Source organism: Sinocyclocheilus rhinocerous, unplaced genomic scaffold, assembly GCF_001515625.1.
Source record: "Sinocyclocheilus rhinocerous isolate Xijiao unplaced genomic scaffold, SAMN03320098_v1.1 scaffold1877, whole genome shotgun sequence".
Taxonomy (NCBI): domain Eukaryota; kingdom Metazoa; phylum Chordata; class Actinopteri; order Cypriniformes; family Cyprinidae; genus Sinocyclocheilus; species Sinocyclocheilus rhinocerous.
The window spans coordinates 19,803-44,961 of record NW_015629525.1 but is presented as its reverse complement, the minus strand read 5'-3'; the positions used below and the strand labels follow the sequence as shown (position 1 = coordinate 44,961).

The 25,159-nt window shown below is 39.7% G+C and overlaps 1 protein-coding gene across 1 annotated transcript in view; it reads right to left on the bottom strand.

The window, feature by feature from the left end:
- The window catches only part of myripb (myosin VIIA and Rab interacting protein b), a 192,399-nt gene extending 171,570 nt beyond the window's left edge, over window positions 1-20,829 (bottom strand). The window contains exons 1-2 of the mRNA XM_016551168.1: window positions 20,564-20,829; window positions 12,464-12,657 (exon numbers count right to left, since the gene is read on the bottom strand). Of these exons, the coding sequence (XP_016406654.1) occupies window positions 12,464-12,573 (110 nt within the window). The 5' untranslated portion in view covers window positions 12,574-12,657; window positions 20,564-20,829. The remainder of the gene's footprint in view (window positions 1-12,463; window positions 12,658-20,563) is intronic.
- Between the last annotated feature and the right edge of the window lie 4,330 nt (window positions 20,830-25,159).

The window sequence follows — 25,159 nt, the reverse complement described above, 5'->3', positions numbered from 1 at the left end:
TCCCGTATCTCAGGGAACCGAGGTTACGTTAGTAACCGAAGACGTTCCCTATCGATACTTCCCTCGTACTGAGTCTTGCTTAAGAAGCTAAGGGGAACCAGTACAATCCCGCCGTCCTATGTTAGAGGAACGACCAATGCTTGAACTTGCCTTGAGCACCAAGGGCCCAGAGGGACCAAGTAATTGTAGGGTAGCCCCACAGGAAGCGGTAGGGCCAAACTCACAGAGGTCGGCCCGTCTCTAAGTAATGGTTCCCAGAAAAATTGTACAGCCTTGGAACCCAGTGAGGGCCAAGAGCGTACCGAGAAGGCAAATGCCTAATTTAGCACTGGTTTTGCTAGAGTAAGTCCATTAAGCAGAAAGGACCCAAGCTTGTAAATCCGGGACATCCAGATTATAAAACCTGGTAAATGTGGACGGCGAGGCGGGTTGAGCCTCCTAGACCCTTTCAAATATCGAAAAACTAGGTTGTTCCTGCCCACTGACTGGCCAGCTATAGAAGCGTGTGAAGCTGCTATGGCTGCTACATAGACCTTGAGCGTGGAAGGGGAACGACCCTTATCCAACAGCTCCTGCAGGAAGGACAATATCAGAGATATGTCGCAGGAAATTGGGTCTGCGCCGTGGGTCATACACCAGGCGGAGAAGACAGACCATTTAAGGGCATAGAGCCGCCTTGTAGAGGGTGCTCTAGCCTGAGATATCGTGTTTATCATGCTCTCGGGGAGGACCGCAGGCTCCCGTCGAGAGGCCAGAGGTGCAGGGCCCACAGTTCGGGCTGGGGGTGCCATATCGTTCTGTTCGCCTGAGAGAGGAGGTCTCGTCTCAGGGGAATGGGCCACGGGGCTGCTATAAGCAGCTGAGACAGCTCTGCGAACCAGTGTTGGGTCCTCCAGAGCGGGGCCACCAATCCGCTCCTTGATTCGTCTGATTACCTGTGGGATCAGGGCGATCGGGGGAAAAGCGTAAAGGAGGAGGTTGGGCCAGTTGTGAGATCTAGGATGGGCCTTAGGCCACCATCCTTTTTGGGGACGAAGAAATAACGGCTGTAGAAGCCTGACTCGCTCTGAGCTGGGGGAAGCATTTCTATGGCTCCTTTCTCAACTCAACTCAACTCAAACTTTATTTATAAAGCACTTTCAACACCACGACTGGAACCAAAGTGCTGTACAGAAAAAGCTAAGGGGGAAAAAAAAAAAAGAATAATAAGAATAATATAAAAACAAATGAAAAATAATAATAGTAAAATAAAATAAAAAAAATAAAAATACATAAATAATAATAGTAACAACAAATATCATACACAGCTAAAAAACATTGTCAAAAGCTAGAGAAAACAAATGAGTTTTAAGCGAACTCTGAAAAACACCCAAAGTTGGAGAAGTTCTAATAGACAGAGGAAGGGCATTCCAGAGCCTAGGAGCTGCCACAGAGAAAGCACGATCCCCTCTACATTTTAGACGAGATCGCGGAACCATTAGGAGTAGTTGTTCTACTTGACACTAATTAAATCAGTAACATAGTCAGGTGATAGACCATGCACAGCCTTATAAACATACAGCAACGCTTTGAAATGAATTCTGTATCGTACAGGTAACCAATGCAGTTTGATTAACACAGGAGTAATATGCTCTCTCCCCTTTGTACTTGTTAAAAGTCTGGCAGCTGAGTTCTGGACAAGCTGCAAACGAGAGAGAGAGAGCTGATTCAAACCCAGATACAACACATTACAATAGTCCAAACGAGATGACACAAACAGAAGGAATGAGTGATGGGGTGGCAACAGGATTGAGCACAGTGTTTACAGTAGAAAAAAGTACTCTAGAATTATGAGTTTCTGGAAATAATGGCAGAAAAATAATTTGCTCTAGCTAATTTGACAGCCCTTTGATATTCATTCAGACAGTTCTTCAAAATCTCATAAGAGACCTGTAATTTATCTTTAAGCCATTTACATTCAGCTCTCTTGCACTCCTGCCTGAGAGCACGGGTAGTACTAACCAACCAGGGCTGTAATTTAACTTTGTTTTTCTTAGCCTTGAAAGGAGCCACAACATCTAAAATAGCAGAACAAGAAGCATTGAATTGATTAACCAACTCTTCTAAATCCATACTATGACAGGGAGATTCAAACAAAGTAAGTAAAGGGTAAACCTCAAAAGCTACTTTCTCCAGTAAATTCATCACCTCGGCGCGTAGGATGTGTGCATCCTCGCTCTGAACTGAGGTGGAGACCACGCCGTAGAATCGCGGGGTCTTCGAGCGAATTGCAGTGAATAACCTCGTTCTATTATCCCCAGAACCCACCTTGACACCACGGGGATGACTCGCCAGGCCTCGGCCCGCGTGGCAAGGGGCTGGGTTGGTTCGAGCGACAGGCCGCCATGCGGGGACCCAACGCTCGTGAAATGTGGAAGAGGAAATTTGCTTTCTTTTTGAAAATGTTTGTGTTTTATTTTTCTCGCTATAACAGCGGAAAGTTGTGCAGGTGCTAATTGAACGGGCCCGAGGTTCACAAGAGTATTCACCACAAACACATTGCCATCGGCACCCGGAAGTGAACGGGGCGCTTGGAGGCACAAAAGAGGCTGCTTGGAGGGTGGTCCGGCGATAGCAAGACTTTGCCCCCTCCTCTTCCTGTCCCGCGGATCAGGTTGACGCCAGAGGCGCCGGGTCCAGCACTACCTTGGGCCGGGGGGCCTTGGCGCTTAGGGAATGGATAGCGTCTAGCTGAGCGGGAGCGATGCCGGGGCTCAGGCTTAGAGACCGGCGGTGCAGCTGATGAGGCGGGCTTCGCGGGCTGCTGAGTCGGCGCCATCTTGGGGCAACTGGCGGCAGCCGCAGAGCTGGAGCGTTTTGGCAAGAATTGTTGCATTGCCTGGGATGACTTCTGTGCAGCAGTGAAGCACTCTGCGAACCCTTCGACCGCAGCTCCAAACAGGCCAGAAGGGGAGACCGGAGAGTCGAGGAAGGGGACTTTATCCGCGTCCTTGATCTCTGTGAGGGTCAACCATAGGTGGCGCTCAAGCACCACAAGGCTGGCCATGGATCTACCGATCGCCTGAGCCATCATCTTTGTGGCGCGTAAAGCCAGGTCGGTCGCGCTGCGTAGCTCTTTGCAAGCCGCGGGGTCCGGTCCAGACTCGTCCATTTTCTGGAGAAGTTTGGCCTGAAGGACCTAGAGGACCGCCATGGAGTGAAGCGCCAAGGCTGCTTGTCCAGCAGACGAGTAGGCCCTTCCAGCGAGTGCTGAAGTTGTCCTGCACGGCTTGGACGGGTGGAACGCCTTTGCCTTCCAGCCGATGGCCGTGGGTGGGCAGAGATGTGCGGCCACTGACTCATCCAGGGGAGGCAGTTTGTCATACCCCTTTGCTTCGGCGCCATCGACCGTAGTGAGGGCAGACGAAGAGGAGGTATGCAGGCGGGCCAAGTAGGGGGCGCCAAGATCTGGTGATCTCTTCATGAACTTCTGGGAAGAATGGAGAAGCTCGTTGTCGAGGGGCTTGACGGCGCCCCGGCAAGAACCATTCATCCAGGCGGCTGAGGGTGGGCTCCTCCGGCGGAGACAAATCCAAACCCAGCTCTTGAACAGCCTTAGACAGAATGCGGAAGAGTTTGGCGTCTATGCCTGTGCTGGCAGCGCTGGGCTCTGCAGACGGCAGGGGGGCGGGGTCGAAAGAAGAGAAGGGGAGACCGAAGAGTCGAGGAAGGGGACTTTATCCGCGTCCTTGATCTCTGTGAGGGTCAACCATAGGTGGCACTCAAGCACCACAAGGCTGGCCATGGATCTACCGATTGCGTGAGCGGTCATCTTTGTGGCACGTAAAGCCAGGTCGGTCGTGCTGCGTAGCTCTTTGCAAGCCGCGGGGTCCGGTCCAGACTCGTCCATTTTCTGGAGAAGTTTGGCCTGAAGGACCTAGAGGACCGCCATGGAGTGAAGCGCCAAGGCTGCTTGTCCAGCAGACGAGTAGGCCCTTCCAGCGAGTGCTGAAGTTGTCCTGCACGGCTTGGACGGGTGGAACGCCTTTGCCTTCCAGCCGATGGCCGTGGGTGCGCTTTCTGAAAAGAAAGCTATCCGCGAGCGCAGAGAGGAGAGACTCATATCCTCGCAATGAGGACATTCGGTCTCGTTAAGTGCAGCTTCACCGTGGGCAGCGCCCAAGCATGAAACGCACTGGCCGTGACCGTCAGCGGCGTGCAGGGCAGCCCTGCACAAGCGACAGTAGCGGCGCGGCATTTGTTACAACGCCGGAAATTTGCTCTAGAAATTTGCTCTTATAGTCTCCGGATAGCGGCAAGACCACGTTGCTGCAGACGCCGAAGGCAGCTGAAGAGCGGCAAAGTCAGCCGAGCAGAGAGGGGTCTTGATCCACTGCGAGGCTTGTTCACGGCAAAGGCTTGCATGTTTCACTGCGTGATTGAAAAAGGCTTCAGTAATCGGAGAAAAGGTGTTTTCCCCCTTAGTGTCTTAAGCAAGACGCAGTACGAGTGAAGTATCGATAGGGAACAGATAAACCTTCTAATTGTAATCGTAACATTTTAAATGTTTTTACTGTCACTTTTGATTCATTTAATGCATCCTTGCTGAATAAAAGTATTCATTTCCTTTTCTTTTTCTTTTTCTTTTTCTTTATAAATCTTACTTACCCCAAACTTTTGAATGGTAATGTATCACGGTTTTCAAAAAATATAAAGCAGCACAACTGTTTTCAAAATTGATAGTAATAAGAAATGTTAATTGAACACCAAATCAGCAGATTAGAATAATCTATGAAGATCATGTGACACTAAAGACCAGAGTAATGGCTTCTAAAAAATTCAGCTTTGACGTCACAGGTATAAAGTACATTTAAAAGTAATAATATGATGTCATAACTCCTTGTCTTCCTGTGAATTAATTGCTTTCCGAATACATTAATTTTATCCCAGTGCCATTCAAACATTATTTTACAGACTTCACCCTGAGAAACAATTACCGTCTGAATAGTGCTCGAGTCTAAACACACACCTGAGTTTTTTTGTTTTTTAAACAGAGCTCCTCTGTTGATATACAGTACAAGGACATCTGACCACTCATCCCAGCATGAATGAGTGCATGCATGCATATGTGTGTGTGTGTGTACTTCCGTATGTTTTTCAAAAGGGCCAGCTGGTGTTTGATCAACAGTCAAACACAATTCAGGATGACACAGAGACACTCTAAAGGCTGATTTATACTTCTGCGTCGGACCTACGCCGTAGCCTTTATGCCGTAGGCTATGCGTCAGTTTTCATTTATACTTCTGCGTCGTTGTCCGCGTCAACATGCAGTACACATGCAAACCGCTAGTCAGCAGTGTCCATACAGAATATGTGTCTGAGGATTATTCTGGATCACTGCAATAAAGGCAAGTGTCTAAACCATGGCTTAGCAGTCCAGACATTATCACTTTGTAAAAGTGCATTCTGAGCTGCCAACATAGACAGTATTTTTGTAATGGGCTCATCTCTGCATTGCTGTTTTCATCCTGGCCTGCAGGGGTCACTCTCATTGAGCCCTTTATGCTTGTCTCTCCGCGCCGCACTCTAGTCTCTCCACTCCTCCAGATGGCGCCATCGCCCTGTATCACGTTCAGTATCCTGCTCATCAGCTTTGATTCCCCACACCTGTGTTTGACCCTTTATAAGTCTGTTTGTTCCCTGTTATTGTGTTCAGTCTTGAGGCTATTCTTCCTGTGTATCCAGTTGCCAGTCCTCAAGTTAGGGTTGATTGTGCTTGTATTTTTTGGACCCTTGTGTCTTTTTTTGTTTGATTGAAGTTCAGTTTTCTATGTTTATTTTGTACTTGTTTCTCTAGAAATTTTACTTTTTGAAGATTCATGTCCCTTGGCTCTTTTTGCACTTCTGCTTTTGGGTTTAACTGTCTGGGAGTAGCTCAGTGAGTAATTTCACATTCTTAGAGCACCAGAGACACGAGTTCAATCCCTGCTTAAAGCAGCCTCGTTACAATTTTAAGGCATCATAGGGACAGAGGCTGAATTCTAAGATAGTATTGCATATATTTTTTGCTGTTATTTTAGTATTATTTACATATTAGTAGTATTCAATTAGCCATTCCTTCTGGAGTTTCATGCCTTAGACCGGACCACTTTAGTTCACGACTGACTATAGACCTATTAAATAATGTAATTAATACCTCAGTGTACATCTGCAATAGCGCACTCTTCTCTACAGCCTTGTAATTCATTGTATATTTGATCGCATTTCTCCAACAACTGACTTTTTTTTTTAGCAAGGTGTCTCTGTACGGGGAGTCAAAAGATAATTACGTCAACATTAGGCTTGCCCATTTTTCTTCAGAAATGGAAAATAAGGGACAATTGTGATTCTTTAGGCCTATAAGAAAATAAGGGACACTCAAAATATTTATACTGTAATGTATGTCTGCCTGTAGTTAAACATTTCTCAGAAATAATCACATTTGCTTTGCTTAACCTATTTATGTACAATTATTCTAAAAATAATTTTAATGTCATACAAAAAAAATGTCATCAGCCTGAGTAAATATACCATTATAATGTACTTTAGGTGGTGAAAATACTGTGAGATAGCATAGGCCCTAATGGCATGAAATTTTAAAGAATAACAACTGAATGTTTATGAAACGTCAGTCAATAAAGCATTTTTTATATGGCACTTACATTTTTTAACTGAAGTTTTATTGCAACCATATAGCCTATGAATGAATGAAAACTTAGAGAGTGTGGGCTACTTCTAATCCTTGGATTTGTACTTCTATAATGAGGTCCAAATTTAAGAATATGCTGGAAGTTTTTTTTTTTTTCACTCTCTGTTCAACAGTATTAACTTACAATAGTAAAAAACGTCTTCCCTCAGGTAGATTGAATGTTTTCCTGCCTTGCTGGATGTTGGACTCATGATCAATAAGTTGTTTGCATTAGTGTTAATTTTGGTAATGTAAACTAGGACAAAACATGTTCGTTGATGAGCTTTTTTCCCATATGAATAAAGAATGTGCGTCATTGTGTTTTTGCTTTTTTCTGTTTTTATTCAATTTATGAAGGTGATGTAAACTGAATCATTATATGTTCTTTGGTAAATATACAATAATATAATATTTTGTATATGTAACATAGTTTTATTTTACATTACAAAAAATTAATCATTTTATTAATTTCAACAAATTTAACATCAATACAGATGCTGCATATCTAGTCTTTGGATGCGTGCGTCCATTGCATCCGACATGTTTTCTCACTGACACGCCCCCAACTCTGAAACTCAGGGCTTAAAGAACATTTCGAGTTTCCCACTGGTAATAACGACTTTGTGGTGGCGTTCATGTGCGTTCAACTCGTAAATACGATCTATCCGACAGGACTTGAACGCACCATAAGACGAGACAAAGACAAGACGATAATAAGGTCAATAAACGATAACTATGACTATATCAACATGCAATTTTGTTGACAAAATAAGACGAGGCTAAAATGTATTAAAAACAAATAACAACTTTACCAAAAACCTCTTTTTATTTTCGTCAAATAAAGTGTAGGGAATAGTGAATGAGGGTATAGGGGGCGATTTCGGACACAGCCAAAATGTTATTGCAGACTGCTCTACACGCCTCTACTATGAGAGCTTTCATGTGTGCGATTGCCAGATATCAAGAGTTTCGAATCAGAGCTTCACTGTTACATGGATACATTTTCTGCCCGGTGTTTTGCTTTTTTTAAGCAATCTGGCAACCATGCGCACGCGCGCTGCTCAAGAAGCGGAATTGCGAAAGCCCCGCCGACAATGATGTGAAACACCTACAAACAAGCTGGAGTTTAGCGATCTAATTGAAAGGATCATTCAGCCGGTCTGTGTTCTGTCATGGGATCTCGACTGTATTGTTTGCGATTGTGATCGCTGAATATGTACTCAATACTTGGTTGGGCCTCCTTTTGCATGAATTACTGCATCAATGCGGCGTGGCATGGAGGCAATCAGCCTGTGGCACTGCTCAGGTGTAATGGAAGCCCAGGTTGCTTTGATAGCGGCCTTCAGGTCATCTGCATTGTTGGTTCTGGTGGCTCTCATCTTCCTCTTGACAATACCCCATAGATTATCTATGGGGTTCAGGTCAGGTGAGTTTGCTGGCCAATCAAGCACAGTAACACCATGGTCATTGAACCAGCTTTTGGTACCTTTGGTAGTGTGGGCAGGTGCCAAGTCCTGCTGGAAAATGAAATCAGCATCTCGGAGAAAGTGCAATACCTGAAATGCAAAAGTACATTTCTCAAATGATAATCATTACGATTATAATTTTGAGGAAACATAATTTTTATCAGTTTAACCATTATACAGAATGACGAAAATGTGACTAAGATTTCATTGACTAAAACCTGACTAAAATGCTCATACATTTCATTGAATAAAAAAACCAGTACAAGGTTGTCTAAATATGATGAATAAAATGTACATTTGAGTAAGACTAAGACTAAATTAAAAATGGCTGCCAAAATTAATACTACTCTACGGTTAATTAATAATAATCTTATTGCTAAAATGTCAAGTTTTCATTGACTAAAACTAGACTAAAATGTTGAGACTTTTAGTCGACTAAAACTTTACTAAAACTAAATAGGATAAGGTTGACTAAATATGATAAAAACTAACAAGGACATTTTAGCCCGGGACTAAGACTAAGACTAAAATGAAAATAGCTGACAAAATTAACACTACACTAGATGAGGTCAAATAAACCATGTGTGTGTCCACATTCTATTGATTTGTGCTTACTGGAGAAAGTGCAATACCTGAAATGCAAAAGTACATTTCTCAAATGACAACAATCATTACGATTATAATTTTGAGGAAAACATTTTTTTTATCAGTTTAACCATTATACAGAATGACGAAAATGTGACTAAGATTTCATTGACTAAAACCTGACTAAAATGCTCATACATTTCATTGAATAAAAAAACCAGTACAAGGTTGTCTAAATATGATGAATAAAATGTACATTTGAGTAAGACTAAGACTAAATTAAAAATGGCTGCCAAAATTAATACTACTCTACGGTTAATTAATAATAATCTTATTGCTAAAATGTCAAGTTTTCATTGACTAAAACTAGACTAAAATGTTGAGACTTTTAGGCCCGGTTTCACAAGCGGGGCTTAGCTTAAAACAGGACTAGGCCTTAGGTAAATTAAGATATTTAAGCAACTTTTACAAAAATGCCATAGAAGAAAACATTACAGGTGTGCATCTTGACACAGAACAATGACACTGACATATTTTAAGATATGTCAGAGCAAGATATTTTCAGTTGAGACAGCTCAAACATGCATTTTAGTCTGGGACTAGCTTAAGCCTTGTCTGTGAAACCGGGGGTTAATTCACTAAAACTAAATAAGGTTGACTAGATATGATAAAAACTAACAAGGACATTTTAACACGGGACTAAGACTAAAATTGAAAATAGCTGACAAAATTAACACTAGTTTGCATTCACCCAAACTGATTTGGCAAAATCAAAACGCGGACAAACTGCATTCCGTATAGCTTTCATACGGGACGCTTCTTTGATGCCTTAAATACGGGACGATTCCGTATTATAAGGAACGACTGGCAACCCTGCGAGTGGGGCTGTGGTAAAATAATAAATAAAAAGAGTGGGGCAGTCCAGGCATCCTATGGACAGCATTCATATTTCAACCCCAGTGGCATGACAACACCGGCCCTCGCGGCCAAAAAAACAGACCGGCCCACCGGGAATCCTCCCGGTGCTCCCGATTAGCCAATCCGGGCCTACAGGGAACAATCCTAATTCAAAAACACAAAGGCAAGGCAAGGAAACAGGAAAACAAGGACATGCTTAGAAATGTCCAGAACGAAATGTACGCTTAGAAACAGCAAAACAAGACTCAGCAAGGTGTGTGTGTAACATAAATTGTACTCCTAATGGAAACCGTCTAACCCCGCGACCCATACCAATGAGTTCTGACAGAAACAAAGACTCATGGGAAATGCCAACTGCATGCCAACGGCATACCAACTGCCAAAATAAGTGCTGACATTGTTTTAAAAAGCAAAACTTTCACTGCATTTTTACTGTATTTTCACTAAGAACAAACATGTTGCACGTGCATTCTAGCCAAGAAATGCAGTAGCAACAATGTTATATAGCTTCAGAACATAAATATCATACATCACAGTGACAGCCCTGTGATTAGTTATTATCTCCAGAGTGCACTACAATTGTAGAGTGTTGGTGAATACACCAAAAAGACAAAAGAAAAAAGAAAAGTAGTTGACCGGCAACCTCAATATTAAAGACAGCGAAAAAGAGTAGCATGGAAATACAGTATATGGGTTTTCACATCGCATTTCACATGACATTAAGAGATGGTCATCACACACTCACTATCATCATTTGCACATAAATTTGAATCTTTGAGCTTTTTGGCTCAGCTTCTGTTAAATTGCATAAATTACTTAAAAAAAATCTAAATTATATAAAAACTTGACAACTTACAGTATGTAACACAAAAGGTTCTTACCTTTTTCATCTTGAGCTGTCAAGCTCAAAAAAAGGACAAAGAGCAGCATTAAAGTACCACAATTGTGGTCTATATGATTTATGTACTATATTTTAAGTGTTCTAAAACAATATGATAGCTTTGTGTGAGAAACAGAGCAAATTTTAAGTACTTATTTGGTGAAAATCTTCAGCCCTCTATTGTAGCCAGTGTTTCCTATACATTAACTAGTGTGACGGCCCGCCACAGTCTAATCTGTCCCGCCACGGTTTCATAATACACCTAAGATATATTTATACCTATCAAATAACATAAAAAGTTATTTAACGTTGTGTTTCACGCCATTGCTTTGACAAGTATCCGTCAAACGAATTAAAACCGAAAGTGAATAATATGACTTATCAAGTCTGTTTGCGCTGCTTGTTTCAAAGTGAAGCGCGCACATTGCGCACGCGATCGGCTCGTGATCCGGTGTTTTCCGCGTCTCAGTCTCTCAGAGCGGCTCCGTTCACAGTGAATGCAGTGAACTCCGTTATTGAATGTGCTGTAAATTTAGCACGCGTTTGGGAACGCCACGGCCACCAGTTATGCATAATTTGCACATTTGCATAATTTTCAACATTTTAATGGGAACATTTTTACAGTATTTCATTAAATTAGTAATGTTTGTAAACCTGTTTTCACAGAAGCTGGAGTTTTCCGCCAAAATAAAAGCTCAACTGAAGTTTCCGCCAAAATAAAAGCTCAAGGGTTTATCTCTTGCAAGCATGGCCTAAAATTAACAGACGCACACAGAGAAAATACTGTACAGGTACAGCAAGCTCACTGTTGGGAAGAAAAATATAAATATTGGGGTGGGGGTTTATATGAATGTATTTCTGAAGGGAACTGACTTCACAAATGTTTGGATGGCATTTTTCCCCTCTTATCATTGCTGATCCATAAGCGCCACCTGCTGTCAGAGAGTGAATTTGAATTCTCATTCAGCCTGTCTGTTTTAGTTTCATGCAGGTTTTATCTATGCATCTTTGTTTGTATCGTGATTAAAATGCAGTGGTTGGTTCTAATTTCAAATGGCTTTTTTTACTTAAATTAAATGTTTAGTTGTTGTAGTAGTAGCAACAGTTTCATGGCAAGGAAAAATATTTATGGCCGGTAAATTTTCTCAAGTCACCAGCCACTGGCAGATGTGAAAGTTAGTTTTAGGCCCTGCTTGCAAGTGTAGAAATTAGGACAAAAGTATTGCAATTTCCCTACTGTAGAGTAAGGTAAAATAATATACCTGAAAAAAAAAATCATTTTCATTTATTTCACAGTGCAATTGTTTTACAATATATGGCTATTACTGTCATAGGAATAATAATATAAAAGTATTATTATTATTTTATTCTAATTTGTTTGGCTTCTAAATTCACCAGTGAGACTGAGACACTATATCACAACTAAAAAGAGGGTTGAGTCCCCTTTAAATTTCAAGAACAAGTACATTTACCGGCTTTTTTTCTTTTAGTTTGCACACTGTGACTGAACCTGTGTTGTAGCTCTTAATTTTGAACTCTCAAAGTGCACCAGATTTATGAATTTAACTTTAAAATGTTAAACATTTTCTTACGGGGGAGCATGCCCCCGGACCCCCCTAGAGGAGTCGAGGACCGCCCACCACAGTCTCACAAAATCCTGTGGGAAACACTGTGTAGCTCTTAAATAACACATCTGAATTCAATTCAAAACATTTTAAAACTTTACGTCATTACTGCCTGATGTCAAAGATGTCAAACCTGGCACAACCATCTTGAGGCACCATCTTTGAATTAGCATCAGAACAAATGATATAGTCACCATTTTCAATACTCAAGGCTTCAGAACTGCCAGCCGAATGAAATCAAATTAAATCTTCACTAATGTCTCACACTCACGCGTGCTGTTACCTGAGCCTCTCCTCTTCCTTCTTACGGAGGTGCATGTCTCTCTGTACCACTCTGAGCACATGCTCTGCTTCATCATTGCTCAGACCAGACAGGTCCAGTTTACGTCCCATCACTGCTTTGGAGTCAAGGGTCAAAGGTCGCTGGAATCACAAATGGTTGTCCTTAAAGACTTTGAAGATAAAGCCTGGAGGTCACTGAGAAATAAGAGAGAAATTAAAGTCATTCTGTCTAAACTGAAAAATGCTTGGATTGCATGGGATTGAAAGGGATTGACTTTCACAATAACAAATATTTGAAATTCCAATATTGAGGTCACACATTTACACAATGGCTTTATTTTATACACAAACATAGTATGTTACCTCTTAAGTGCTGGCTGACCAGTCTGGACAGTAATAAAAGACTATTTCAGTTTAAAACATTGTCTCTCCTCATTCATCACTTCCTTATAATTGTCTTTTTCTTCTCCTTTTTAGTCTCAGCCTCAGATGGAGCAAATTCTCAATCTGGCAAGGTCTTATCTGATTATACGAATTTCATAGGATGAATTTAACAACTTTCTGGAACAATATTTTTAAAAATGTACCAGACTGCTACAGTGAGCACTTATGAGGCAGAACTAACCACTGTATTTGGCAAAGTTTTTGTAGGTCAGTGGCATCAAATCTTTGAAATACATTTATTTTCTGAGTTACATCTGTGAAACTTACAGTATGTGTTACTTTTGGAAGTCTACAACTTGACAAAGTCCAGTGTTTTCATGGATTTTTTCCCCGAGCCTGTGTATTTGTGTGGTTTCAGTTGTTTAAAATAATCTGTCATAAACAGTAAATTAAATGAAAAACAAACTGTCGTGTTTATTCATGATGGTCAAACCAGGCCATTTTCAAATACAAATGCACCTCAGGAAGTGTGTATTCAATAAAAATACATACATACATAAATACATACATACTGCTTGTGTATCTGGAGAGATAAATAACTACCAAAAAACAAATACCAAAATCAATGGCAAATGTTTATCACAAAGTCATGATTTAAATGGCATAGCAAATTAATATTTCTCCACAGAGAAATCACATAAATGGATATAAATACACAAACATAAAACCATAAAATGCATTTATACTAAAGAGTTCCTGCAAAACAAGTCGGTTATCTTTAACAAGCAAACAGGCTGCCTAAGATAAGACTGGTACAATGCACACGTGGATTTGGAGCTGCATTAATGTGCTCAGCCAGGCTACAGTCATTGGAAAATTCTACCTGTGGACCAAGATCTCACATACATTCTCTCTCTCTTAATATGGTCCTACATGGGGCTGGGAGAGATGAGGACATTTCAGAATAGGCTCATCATCGGAGGTGAAAAGTAAGAGAGACAGATAAGATAAAAGGGGTTCCGAGAATTATGCACTAAAATAAAAATGGATGTCCATATCAGCCAGTATTTTTTAAAGGACATATCAAACATATATGTTTATTTTGCTTACTAAACTGTTAGGGATGCACATTAAAGGGGGATACTGTAGCTGCTTATTGATGAAGAGCCATGAAATAAAATGGGGAACAGGAGGAGATTGTGTGGAAGGAGGTGGGACAATTATAGGAAGAGACAGAGATAGTATTACAGAGAAGGAGAGGGGGAGAGATGCTGACAAAGAGAAGGAGAGAGAGTGTATGACGTTAAATGCAGCCTCTGGGTGATGACTCAGTCAGCTGTGCCCTTTAAGCTCCACCAATCACATTACACTCCACCTGTTTACAATCCTCACACACACACAAAGACACACACTAAGACATATAGGCAACTAACTATTTTCTTGACAGCATTTCAGCAATTCTCAAAGATCCAGAAGGCTAATTCTAATGCAAACACCCAAAACTCGTCACACAACTCTATATTCAGAGATCCTGGAAGACGAAAAACAGTCTGACAGCTACATTAGATGCTAACTAACTATGCATATATATTGAGAAAGAAATAGGAAGCAGTCTTACAGTATAATATAGACAGACATTTGACAAGACAGCATAAAGTCCAGTTCATGTTGCAGCTTATTCTGGTCAAGGACTATCCACTTAGACATGAAGACATTGCCTTATTGGCATACTGTATACAGTATATGTATAGTGACCACAGTTTTTATTTTGTTTATACACATTGTTCCATAGAGATTAGGTTTGCCTGTAGAGCTGATTCTATCTAGGACCATGTTTGAAATGCCTGATCGAACAAATACAAATAAAACCAAATAATTTAATATTTCTGCTAAGCTAGCAGGCTAATCGGCTAACAGTATGCAAGGCTAGTAATCTAAAAAATGTAGTCAAACCCAGTAAAAATTATTTCAGGGGACCAAATGTATGTATGCATATATATATATATATATATATATATATTATTTATAAATAAATAAATCTAAATAAATACATTTGTGTACAAAATTATTCACATGTAAAAGTGAAAATATTCTGCAGAGGGAGGGGCAATAATACAGCACAGGGGAGCTTGTGCTCAGCAGTGGAAGGTTAAATGTGGGTCAAGCTCAGGATGTGCTTTGTTCTAGTAGCTACTGTCACAATCAAGATTCCTGGTGGACATCTCAGATGCAGTAAATACATATACACAATGACCAAACATAGCCTTGCTGTTTTGTACTCATCTGTTTAGAGCCAAAACTTCACTTAGTGGGTACAGCTTATTGGGGGTGGGGGTTATACAGATGCACTTTCCTCAAAAATGCCCTTTTTTTGAAGATATAAGAGTCACCTGGTTTACTGTTTATATAATCAACACAATTTGAGATATCATTCATGTCCATAGCACACATAGAAACAGTCATTGTAATGTCGGCCTTAGCAAACACCACTAATCACTGTTTAGAGAGTGTTAAGGCATGAAGGTTTATTTAATTCATTAAATTACCATATAGCCATAATCAGAAATAAACTACTTTTAGCTCACCTGTGCTGATGGCAGTACCTCACTTTCAAAACTAGAAGACTGACACTTTCTTGGAAAGATATAAGGTATACATTCACCCTACAAATAAGAAACATGGTGTGAAGTAATTGCTTTTCTATCTGTGTCATTTGGGTCGTTTGTCTGTGCTGAATAATGGGACTGGGGAGAGGAGGAAAACGCATTCTCTTTTAGGCTCTAATGTAACTACCCCAATCCATCAGACTGGCCTCCATTTCAGCTCAACATGCTGCAGTGTTTGATTCAAGTATCATTATTCAGGGCTGCTCGAAATATCCTGAGTGCAATTTCCCACTACACAAAAGAGTTGGATCACAGGATTCCAGCTGCCACTCGCTTTAGTCATCATGGTATTGTGCTATTAATTTAAAAATTTTCCCATGATTTTAAAACTCATTCTGAGTACAAGGCCATTTTAATTTTAGGCATATGTATATTTCTACTTATCTGAAAAAACATACAAGGTACATAACATACAAACATAAAAATCTGTTTAAGAGTACATTATATAGGAAAGCACTGCATTTTAATTATCACTTTAGACTCACAAACGTTCAAAATAATAACACTTCAGAAAAAACTGCAGAATGCTGTTCTAACATTTTATCAATGTGTACTATCAATAACATTAACTATACAACAAACCATGGCAAATAACTTTTGGCAAATAATATTATGAAATATTATAATACAATAATCTAAAACCTTCTTCAGTTCAACATAAGTGGTAACTGACAGTCAGCTGGTAATTTTCTTAACATTAACCACAAATGAACCCCAATGCAGGTCTAGTATCACGCTGAAGCGGTTTATTTTGCTATTATGCATGGCTGACTGCACATTATGCCACTTATTACAAGATGACTTGGTAAATGAATGAGTGAATGAACGAACAAATGAGCAAATGGACAGGAAATATTGATTTGAGAAACACAAAACTATTAAATCGTACTCTCTTAATGGACAGCCGTCAGTTAGTCAGTTTAACAGTCAAAAATATTTGACCACAAAATTCTGAGATTGGCCAGTCAGAATTAAGTATATAAAAGGTAGTTTTACAAACGCAATGGTAAACCAGCTATGAAAACATATCAAATTGCAATGTTTGGATGAAATAAGTCACAAATTCTCCCCACTCTCGTGACCAAATCTCTTTCTTAACAACAGCAGTAATAATAAAAAACGCTCCTGTTACCCTGTCTTAACAATGCAGTGAAAACAGCAGGCATCAGTCAGTCATTATACACTGTCATGTATGGTAAATTAATCAAAGCAGCTGTGCAGGCAGGTTGGCTCAATGCATGCGGAGAGGATGATTCATTGAGCGGTCTTTATCCACCTATAACGCAACCATGAGGCAGAATGAAGTGGCAAACAGATGTTACATTCACACAATGCATTCTCCACAAATGCAGTTCTGGGTGGTCAGCTGGGGTTTACACCGATGAAGTGAAATACTACTGCAATACTGCAAAAAGTATGAATGAATGATAAAACAACCCCTCTCTCTAGGAAGCCAGCATCACTGTGATCAGAAGGGGGTGAGTATGGCAAGCTGTAGTAACATTTATTAATTAAAACTATACTTACATTTATTCATTCAGCACAGACTTTTATTCAAAGCGACATCACACGCAATTTGTCATAACAGAGAATGATATTTGCAGTACACAATGCCAAGATTAGCATGCAAGCTAAAAGCTGAAGTGAAATGCAGAAAAAAAAATGTTAAAAGTGCTTTTGTTAGAGTAGTTCACTTCCAGAACAAAAATGGACAGATAATGTACTCACCTCCTTGTCATCCAAGATGTTCATGTCTTTCTTTCTTCAGTCGTAAAGAAATTAAATTTTTTGAGGAAAGCATTTCAGGAATTTTCTCCATATAGTGGACTTCTATGGTGCCCGCGAGTTTGAACTTCCAAAATGCAGTTTAAATGCAGCTTCAAGCGGCTCTAAATGATCCCAGCCGAGGATGAAGGGTCTTATCTAGCGAAACAATCGGTCATTTTCTAAAAAAAAATTACAATTTGTATACTTTTAACCTCAAACGCTCATCTTGTCTAGCTCTGCGTGCATTCCGGTTCATGACAGTTAGGGGTATGTCGAAAAACTCCCATCTCATTTTCTCCTCCAACTTCAAAATCATCCTACATTGCTGTTTTACCTTTTTTTATAAAGGGCGTTTGACCTTCTTTGCATGTTCACTTTGTAAACACTGCGTCGATACTTCTGCAGTGATGTAGGACGATTTTGAGGTTGAAGGAGAAAATGAGATGGGAGTTTTTTGACCTACTCTAACTGTTTCGGACGGGACTGCTCAGAGTACGCATGTGCATTGCAGAGCTACACAAGATGAGCGTTAGAGGTTAAAAAGTATATTATTTTTTTTTTTAGAAAATGACCGATCGTTTCACTAGATAAGACCCTTCTTCCTCGGCTGGGATCATTTAGAACCCTTTGAAGCTGCATTGAAACTGCATTTTGGAAGTTCAAACTCACGGGCACCACAGAAGTCCATTATATGGAGATAATTCCTTAAATGTTTTCCTCAAAAAACATAACTTCTTTACGACTGAAGAAAGAAAGACATGAACATCTTGGATGACAAGGGGATGAGTACATTATCTGTAAATGTTTGTTCTGGAAGTGAACTACTCCTTTAAATGTTGTGAATTAGTTAAATGCATGTGGAACCGACATGTCTTTGCTTCAAAATGAACAAGTAATTAAACAGTAACTGGAATCTAGTATGTTAGTTATTAGTAAATATTCCTTTCCTACTAGCCATAATCTCAATAGTGGCAAGGAACTATTTCATTGTGAACTATTTTCATTTGTGAGTCATTTATCAGCTACTCAATTCTGGCTAGTATGAATTTCACCTGTTTCTGGTGCAGTTTGCTAATACTAATACTAGATTGAAATTAGATACTAATACATATTTCTTATTACAGTAGTAAGTAGTATATAGATAGTAGTACTGTACTTGTGCCATTTCTAGTAACTTATTAGCTACAGCTGCTTTTTACTTGTCATGTACAGTATACCATATAGTCAAAATGGCTACTGTATGGTTTAATGTTAAATACTAGTAACATTTAAAAAAATATGTTACTAGCAGGCTAACAAATGGATTACAGGACAATAAAACAATAGTGTCCAATAAATACATGCTAGTAACTATTCAACTAGTAAAAATGGAAATACTGCAGGTACCAGCAATAATTAGAATACAAATTAGTCAGAAGTGAATATTCTATATCTGAACTACAGATTGAGTCAATTCAGTGGCAAAAATCTGTTAGTAAGTGTCACTGGGATAGTGGCTAGCAGGCGCGCCATTGACACAGGGCGGTCATGACTCCCGTGGTTTTGAAAAGACAGCAGTCGACCCCCACACTTTCGATAAGGGAAAATAGTCTGCGTGATTCATTAAATAAAACTTCAGACAACGAACATCACTGTACATTCATTGTCATTCAAACCATACACCGATGTTTATTAAAATGTTTATTCCATAATAATGAGAAAATAAATTACGATTGCATTTGTTTTTAGCCTACATGTATGTAACCTATACCTATTTGACAGTGAACGGTACATCATCTTCTTCTAATGGTGCTTCTGATAGCAGTCCTAAACAGGCAGTGAATTTAGTTGTCTTACTTGTGCCTGTCTCAACTGCAATACAAATTTCTTGTAGTCTGCTTGGCACAACCAGAAAGATGAAGCCAGCGAAACAGAACAGTATTGCCTCCTTTTTCAAAAGGCAATTAAGGTAAGTTGACAATAATTTTATACATGCCCTGCCAGTTGTCATCATTCCCCCAGATGCCATTTAGCCATGTTTGTGATGGCCTTAAATTCTAAATGACTTAATCAAAGAGATAATTGTTTAAGTCAATGGTTCTAAAAGTGTGGTACAAGTAAGCAGAGGAATCACTCAATTAAATATAAATTAATGTTAAAACACAATAAATTTTAATTTAATCTTTGAGTAAAGTTTTTTTTTTACACATTTAAGGGCAGTACAGTTTTTACTTAACTTTTAGGTACAACACATTTTAGTTTAAGTTGTCATCATTCCCCCAGATGCCATTTAGCCATGTTTGTGATGGCCTTAAATTCTAAATGACTTAATCAAAGAGATAATTGTTTAAGTCAATGGTTCTAAAAGTGTGGTACAAGTAAGCAGAGGAATCACTCAAATATAAATTAATGTTAAAACACAATAAATTTTAATTTAATCTTTGAGTAAAGTTTTTTTTTACACATTTAAGGGCAGTACAGTTTTTACTTAACTTTTAGGTACAACACATTTTAGTTTAATAATTATTTAAAAAAAAAATTTTTTTTTTTCCTGTATGTAAGCACAGTGCAGTGTTAATGTTAGCATTATAGTTAAGTAGTTGACAACAATAAATATTCTTATTAGGAATCAAAATGCTTTGTTTTTTAACTGTGCAGAGCTGTAGCTGAATAGTAAGGCCTACTACACTACTGTATTTTAATGTTAGTCACTTAGAGAGCCAATTATTTTCTGAGGTAGTACTTGGTATAAAACGTTTGAGAACAACTGGTTTAAGCAATAAATGTAGCCTAACTTCGTATTGTAATAATAATCAATATTATTATATTAATGATCAGGCAAATTTAATATAAGATGGTAGTCCGACGGTGAGCCTGAAGTGGTGGTCCGATATCTGGAAATCTGATCTTACGATCTGGGCTTTGCTTACAGTTTGGTCCCCCCCACTTTGAAAATGTCTCCTGCTCCCTTGGTGACTAGTAGCATTTAATAATAAATGATTATTAAAGTACTGATGACATAAAACACAAACTACTTCGTTTAATACCTGAATGTTAAAACAGCTTGCCATATGGTCAGGACTGAATGTGTCAGGTGCACCTAGCACACTTTGCATGTAAGATATGTAGAAATGGATAACTGCAATATACAAGCGGGTCACATAAACATTGACCTCTCTTCATCCTCTCATTGTACTGAGCAATTGTAAAATTCACACACAAACTTTTGCACATTCATCAACGATTTAAGCAGCTAATGCAATAATATCCACACAGAATCAATGTGACATCTGCACAAAACTTACGCGAAATCAACATCCGCGGTCCGCAGGCTACAGACGTCCACGCACTGACAGCCAGGCGGGTTTGGCTTGGTTAACTTCCATTGATCGGTGATATGTGATTTCCCACGCAGGCACACACACAGTCATGCGCTTTAGCTTATGGGGCGCCGACTGGTGCGAACTGATTTACAGGATTTGCGTCTATTTACAGCGGCTTATTTTTGCAGCGGTTAAGTTACTGTTTGAGGAATAAATTAAATGGCTAATAATTGATTAGCCCTTTATTAGTCAGCTTTCTTTCCCCCTCTCAGCGTGGCTATCTCTCCTCACACACATGGTGACATCCAGCGGCTGCTCGCATCCTCCTCCTGCACCTGAGCATCCCGCTGATCAGCCAATCACAGCGTAGTGTTCAGCCCGTTATTAAAACATCAACTAACACACGCAGAACGAGGGTGCTCCACTCAATCATCTCTGAAAGTTAAGGCCAATGTACAGAGAGGTAAACTAATTGGTAATGTTGCAGTATATATCAGAGAGCTTAATTAAAATGAAGCCACAACAAAGATGCTGTGGCTTCCTGAAGTCCAGGAACTTTCAGCTACTTAAAACGAGTAACTCATTTAGGTAGATGGATTAATAAAACATTTTGTTTGTTCGTTTGTTTTATTCAATAAATAATACTAATTATAATGCTCAGACGCAGTGCATAAATCAGAATGTGTAAGTGCAAATATAAGTTCATTCATTCATTAAATGTATGGATGCAAGCAAAGTTTAAAATTAACACTTCCCAAGCACCAAATGCTTCAAATCTTTATTTATCAAGTAGGCTATATAAAATAGCTGTTATTTATGGTCGCCCTTCTCAATTTTATGCACTATTAGCAGATGTGGCAAAACATTTTGACAAAAAACACACACACAATCTCGATAGTGTAATCTTTTAGTACTGTATCTATAAAGCCTGTAAACACATTCCTAACGATGGTGGTTAGGACAGTAGCCAGAAAGAGGATCAAACAGAAAGGCAAGACATCTCTCAGCTCCTTATCGCTACAGTGCAGTGATGGAAACTGCTGAGAGCAGCAGGTTTCACAGTCCTTGCTAAAGTGCTTTATGGCAGATGTGAAGAAATTCACTCGAGCTCATTTGTCTAACTGAGCGAACATGTACAGAAAGAGAATCTGTATGCATAGGCTAGTCTCTTACAGTATATCTATACAAAATTATAAACATGGATTTCTTATAAAAATGTGGTGGTTATCATACATATTATCAGTGTTGATGGTAATGCAATACAAGTAACTCAAATTATGTAATAAGATTACTTTCCTTAAGTAACGTCTCGGTTACGTATGTAACCCTCGTTCCCTGAAGGAGGGAACGGAGACATCACATCGGTGACCGACGAATTGGGATCTTGCTTAGAGAGACCAATCCACTTCGAGTGTAAACTAAACGAGCCAATGCACATTGGCATGCGATGATTGCATCCAGCTACCGCTGATCACAGCGTAAACATAAAAAGGCAGCCGGTGCAACGCATACCAGGTTTTCGCTGAGGAGCCGAGCCGGTGACCCGGCCGCTCAGCGGTGGTACAGCAGCTGTGGCGACGGGACGTGACGTCTCCGTTCCCTCCTTCAGGGAATGAGGGTTACATACGTAACCGAGACGTTCCCTTTCAGTCGGTCACTCCGAGTCACATCGGTCACCGACGAATTGGGATCCCTACCAAAGCGCCATAGATGCTGCCCCTTCCAGTGTCCTGTTCGAGCCGCCTGCGCCCCTTTGCGGTGTAGGCACTGTTGTCATAGCACTACCCACTAAGTGAGATTAGATAACACTGGGAAAACGTACCCATTCCACTTGGAACAGGAACATTGCGGAAGCCCCATCCTTCCCGAAGGAGGTTTTGGAAGCACTTACACATATGACATCCGTTTAGGTGCATATGGAAGATTAGAGGTGATTGTAACCCTCATGGAAATGGCAGAAGTCTGCCGGGGAAACACGGGCTCTGAGGCTACACCGTGGAATTTACACATATGGGAACCACTTAGGCCTCTACATATGGAACTCAGTCCTCTACCGGTTCTCACGGATTCAGCGAGTGAGGGCCTGAGGGTTGGCTGCCGAGGGGATGGAGGAGCACGACAGGGCCTACAGTACGGACACTCTGAATCAGTTTTAGCAAGCTGACACTAAACCGAATTGCATGTTCTGAAAGAAAGGGCCGGATCTTCCTAATTTTGTATAAAGCAAATCTGCAGGACCGGACCGTTTTAGCAATGTGGTCTGAGAAAGTAAGCTGATCATCAATCATAACTCCAAGGTTTCTGGCTGTTTTTGAAGGAGTTATGGTTGGTGTGGATGGTGAAATTGTAATGAAACAATGAGTTTGCTGGAACCACAAGCAGTTCTGTCTTGGCAAGGTTGAGTTGAAGGTAATGGTCCTTCATCCAGCAAGACATGTCAGTTAGACAAGCTGAGATGCGAGCAGCTATCGTCAGATCATCAGAATAGAATGAGAGGTAGAGTTGAGTGTCATCAGCATAGCAGTGGTATGAAAAGCCATGTTTCTGAATGACAGAACCTAATGATGCCATGTAGACAGAGAAGAGAAGTGGTCCAAGAACTGAGCCCTGAGGCACCCCAGTAGTTAGATGTTGCGACTTGGACACCTCACCTCTCCAAGATACTTTGAAGGACCTATCTGATAGGTAAGACTCAAACTTAGTCTTAATTTTAGCCAAAGTATGTTATAGACTTTTCATTAAGACCCTAAAGAATCATATCAACTTGTGGAAAATGGGCATCCGATGACCCCTTTAAAGGACATTTGTAAAACAAGATTTTTTTAATATTAAAAACAAACAAGCAAGCCCTGCCCAGGTTTAAAAAGTAACTCAGAAGTAACGTAATGCATTACTTTCCATAAAAAGTAACTAAGTAATGTAATTATTTACGTTTTTAGGGAGTAACGCAATATTGTAATGCTTTACTTTTAAATGTAACTTTCCCCAACACTGCATATTACATATTATTTTCAAAAGATAGTAGCATGCAGTATGCATACTGTACACAGACTGCAAAACTGGTATTGTTGTTAAATATGAATGTGATTAAATATGAATTAATATGTTGTTAAATATGAATAACAAATGTGTCTGGGGTAAAATAACTGAATAACTGGGCTTACAAATAATGACTGAATACAATTACTATATCATGATTATACAGTGTGGTAACAATAGAATAAACCAAAAGAGAACAGGTTGGTCGTCGGGGAGAAAAAAAAAAGGGAGAGACATTTGCAACAACAATCCTCCACTCATTCAGATGTGCAGGACTAATTGAGTTGTTTCATTTTTATTAAGCTGTGTGTTATGCTAAGACTTAACCTACACATGTCTGGTCCACTGGAGCAATCTAGAATTTAGTGCTTTTTTCAAGGGTACAAAGAGAGTAATGATAGCCTTTTCTTCTTGGAATTCAACAATACTGACACAACAAAACTTGGCATGTAATTTATGGCCTCAAACAGTGACTTTTCCCATTTTTCCATTACAGGGATTACAAAGGTAACTTCCCATAATATCACTGAAGTTAATTGAAAAACGAATTAATGATAATGACTATAGTAAATCAATTGCTCATTACATGTACAACACCAGAGCAACCACCTTGTAACCATCCAGAACATCTTAGCAACCACACAGCAATGCACTGACAACTATCCTCAACAACTATTCTCAATATTGCTATATTTTTAGGAGTATATGTATAGATTTAGCAATAAAAATAGCCTATATATTTTTCCTAACTGACATTTCAAAGGTGTTCAATCCCTGTGACCTGTTTTTAAACCAAAAAGACATATTGAAAGGTCAAAGTTGATCTTTTGTCTGTAATCTTGTGTGTGTGTGTGTGTGTTTGTGTGTGTGTGTTTTGCCTGAAAGTGGATAATCTGTGGTGCTGGAATGTTTAAAGCTCTTCTATTCACTTGCCTTCCGATTATACGTTCCCTGTGAGTCCATTCCTCTTGCAAATGTCAGACTTCAAACTGGAGCAACTGGGCCACGTATCCTCACCACAACTCAAAAACGGAACAGTCGTTGATTTATGAGGTAAAGTAACAGCTCAGGTGGGCCCAGGAAGAAGGTTCCCTTGAGATGAAAATGGCTTTTTTTGGAGTCTTTATTTGTCCTGCAAAATGAAAAGTGGACAATCAGTGCCTTACAAATGAGGTTACATCAACACCTCTGCCTAATTCATAGACTTGTAATTACTTATACTACATACAGATGTGCAAAACTCTATTATTCATAGGCACTATATATATATATATATATATATATATAAGAACATATTTATTTATCTACTATAACTCATATCAATGCTGCTACACTTCATGTACATATATATACTCTATATTATATATATATAATTATGTTAATAAAAACACACTTATTTACCTGTCACTACAACTTTTGCAAATGCTGCTATACTCCATGTATGTATCAATGTCCTGTTTATTTATCTTTAACTACCTTATTATATAGCTTATCACAGCTATGCAGATGATACCCAGATTTACCTAGCCTTATATCCAA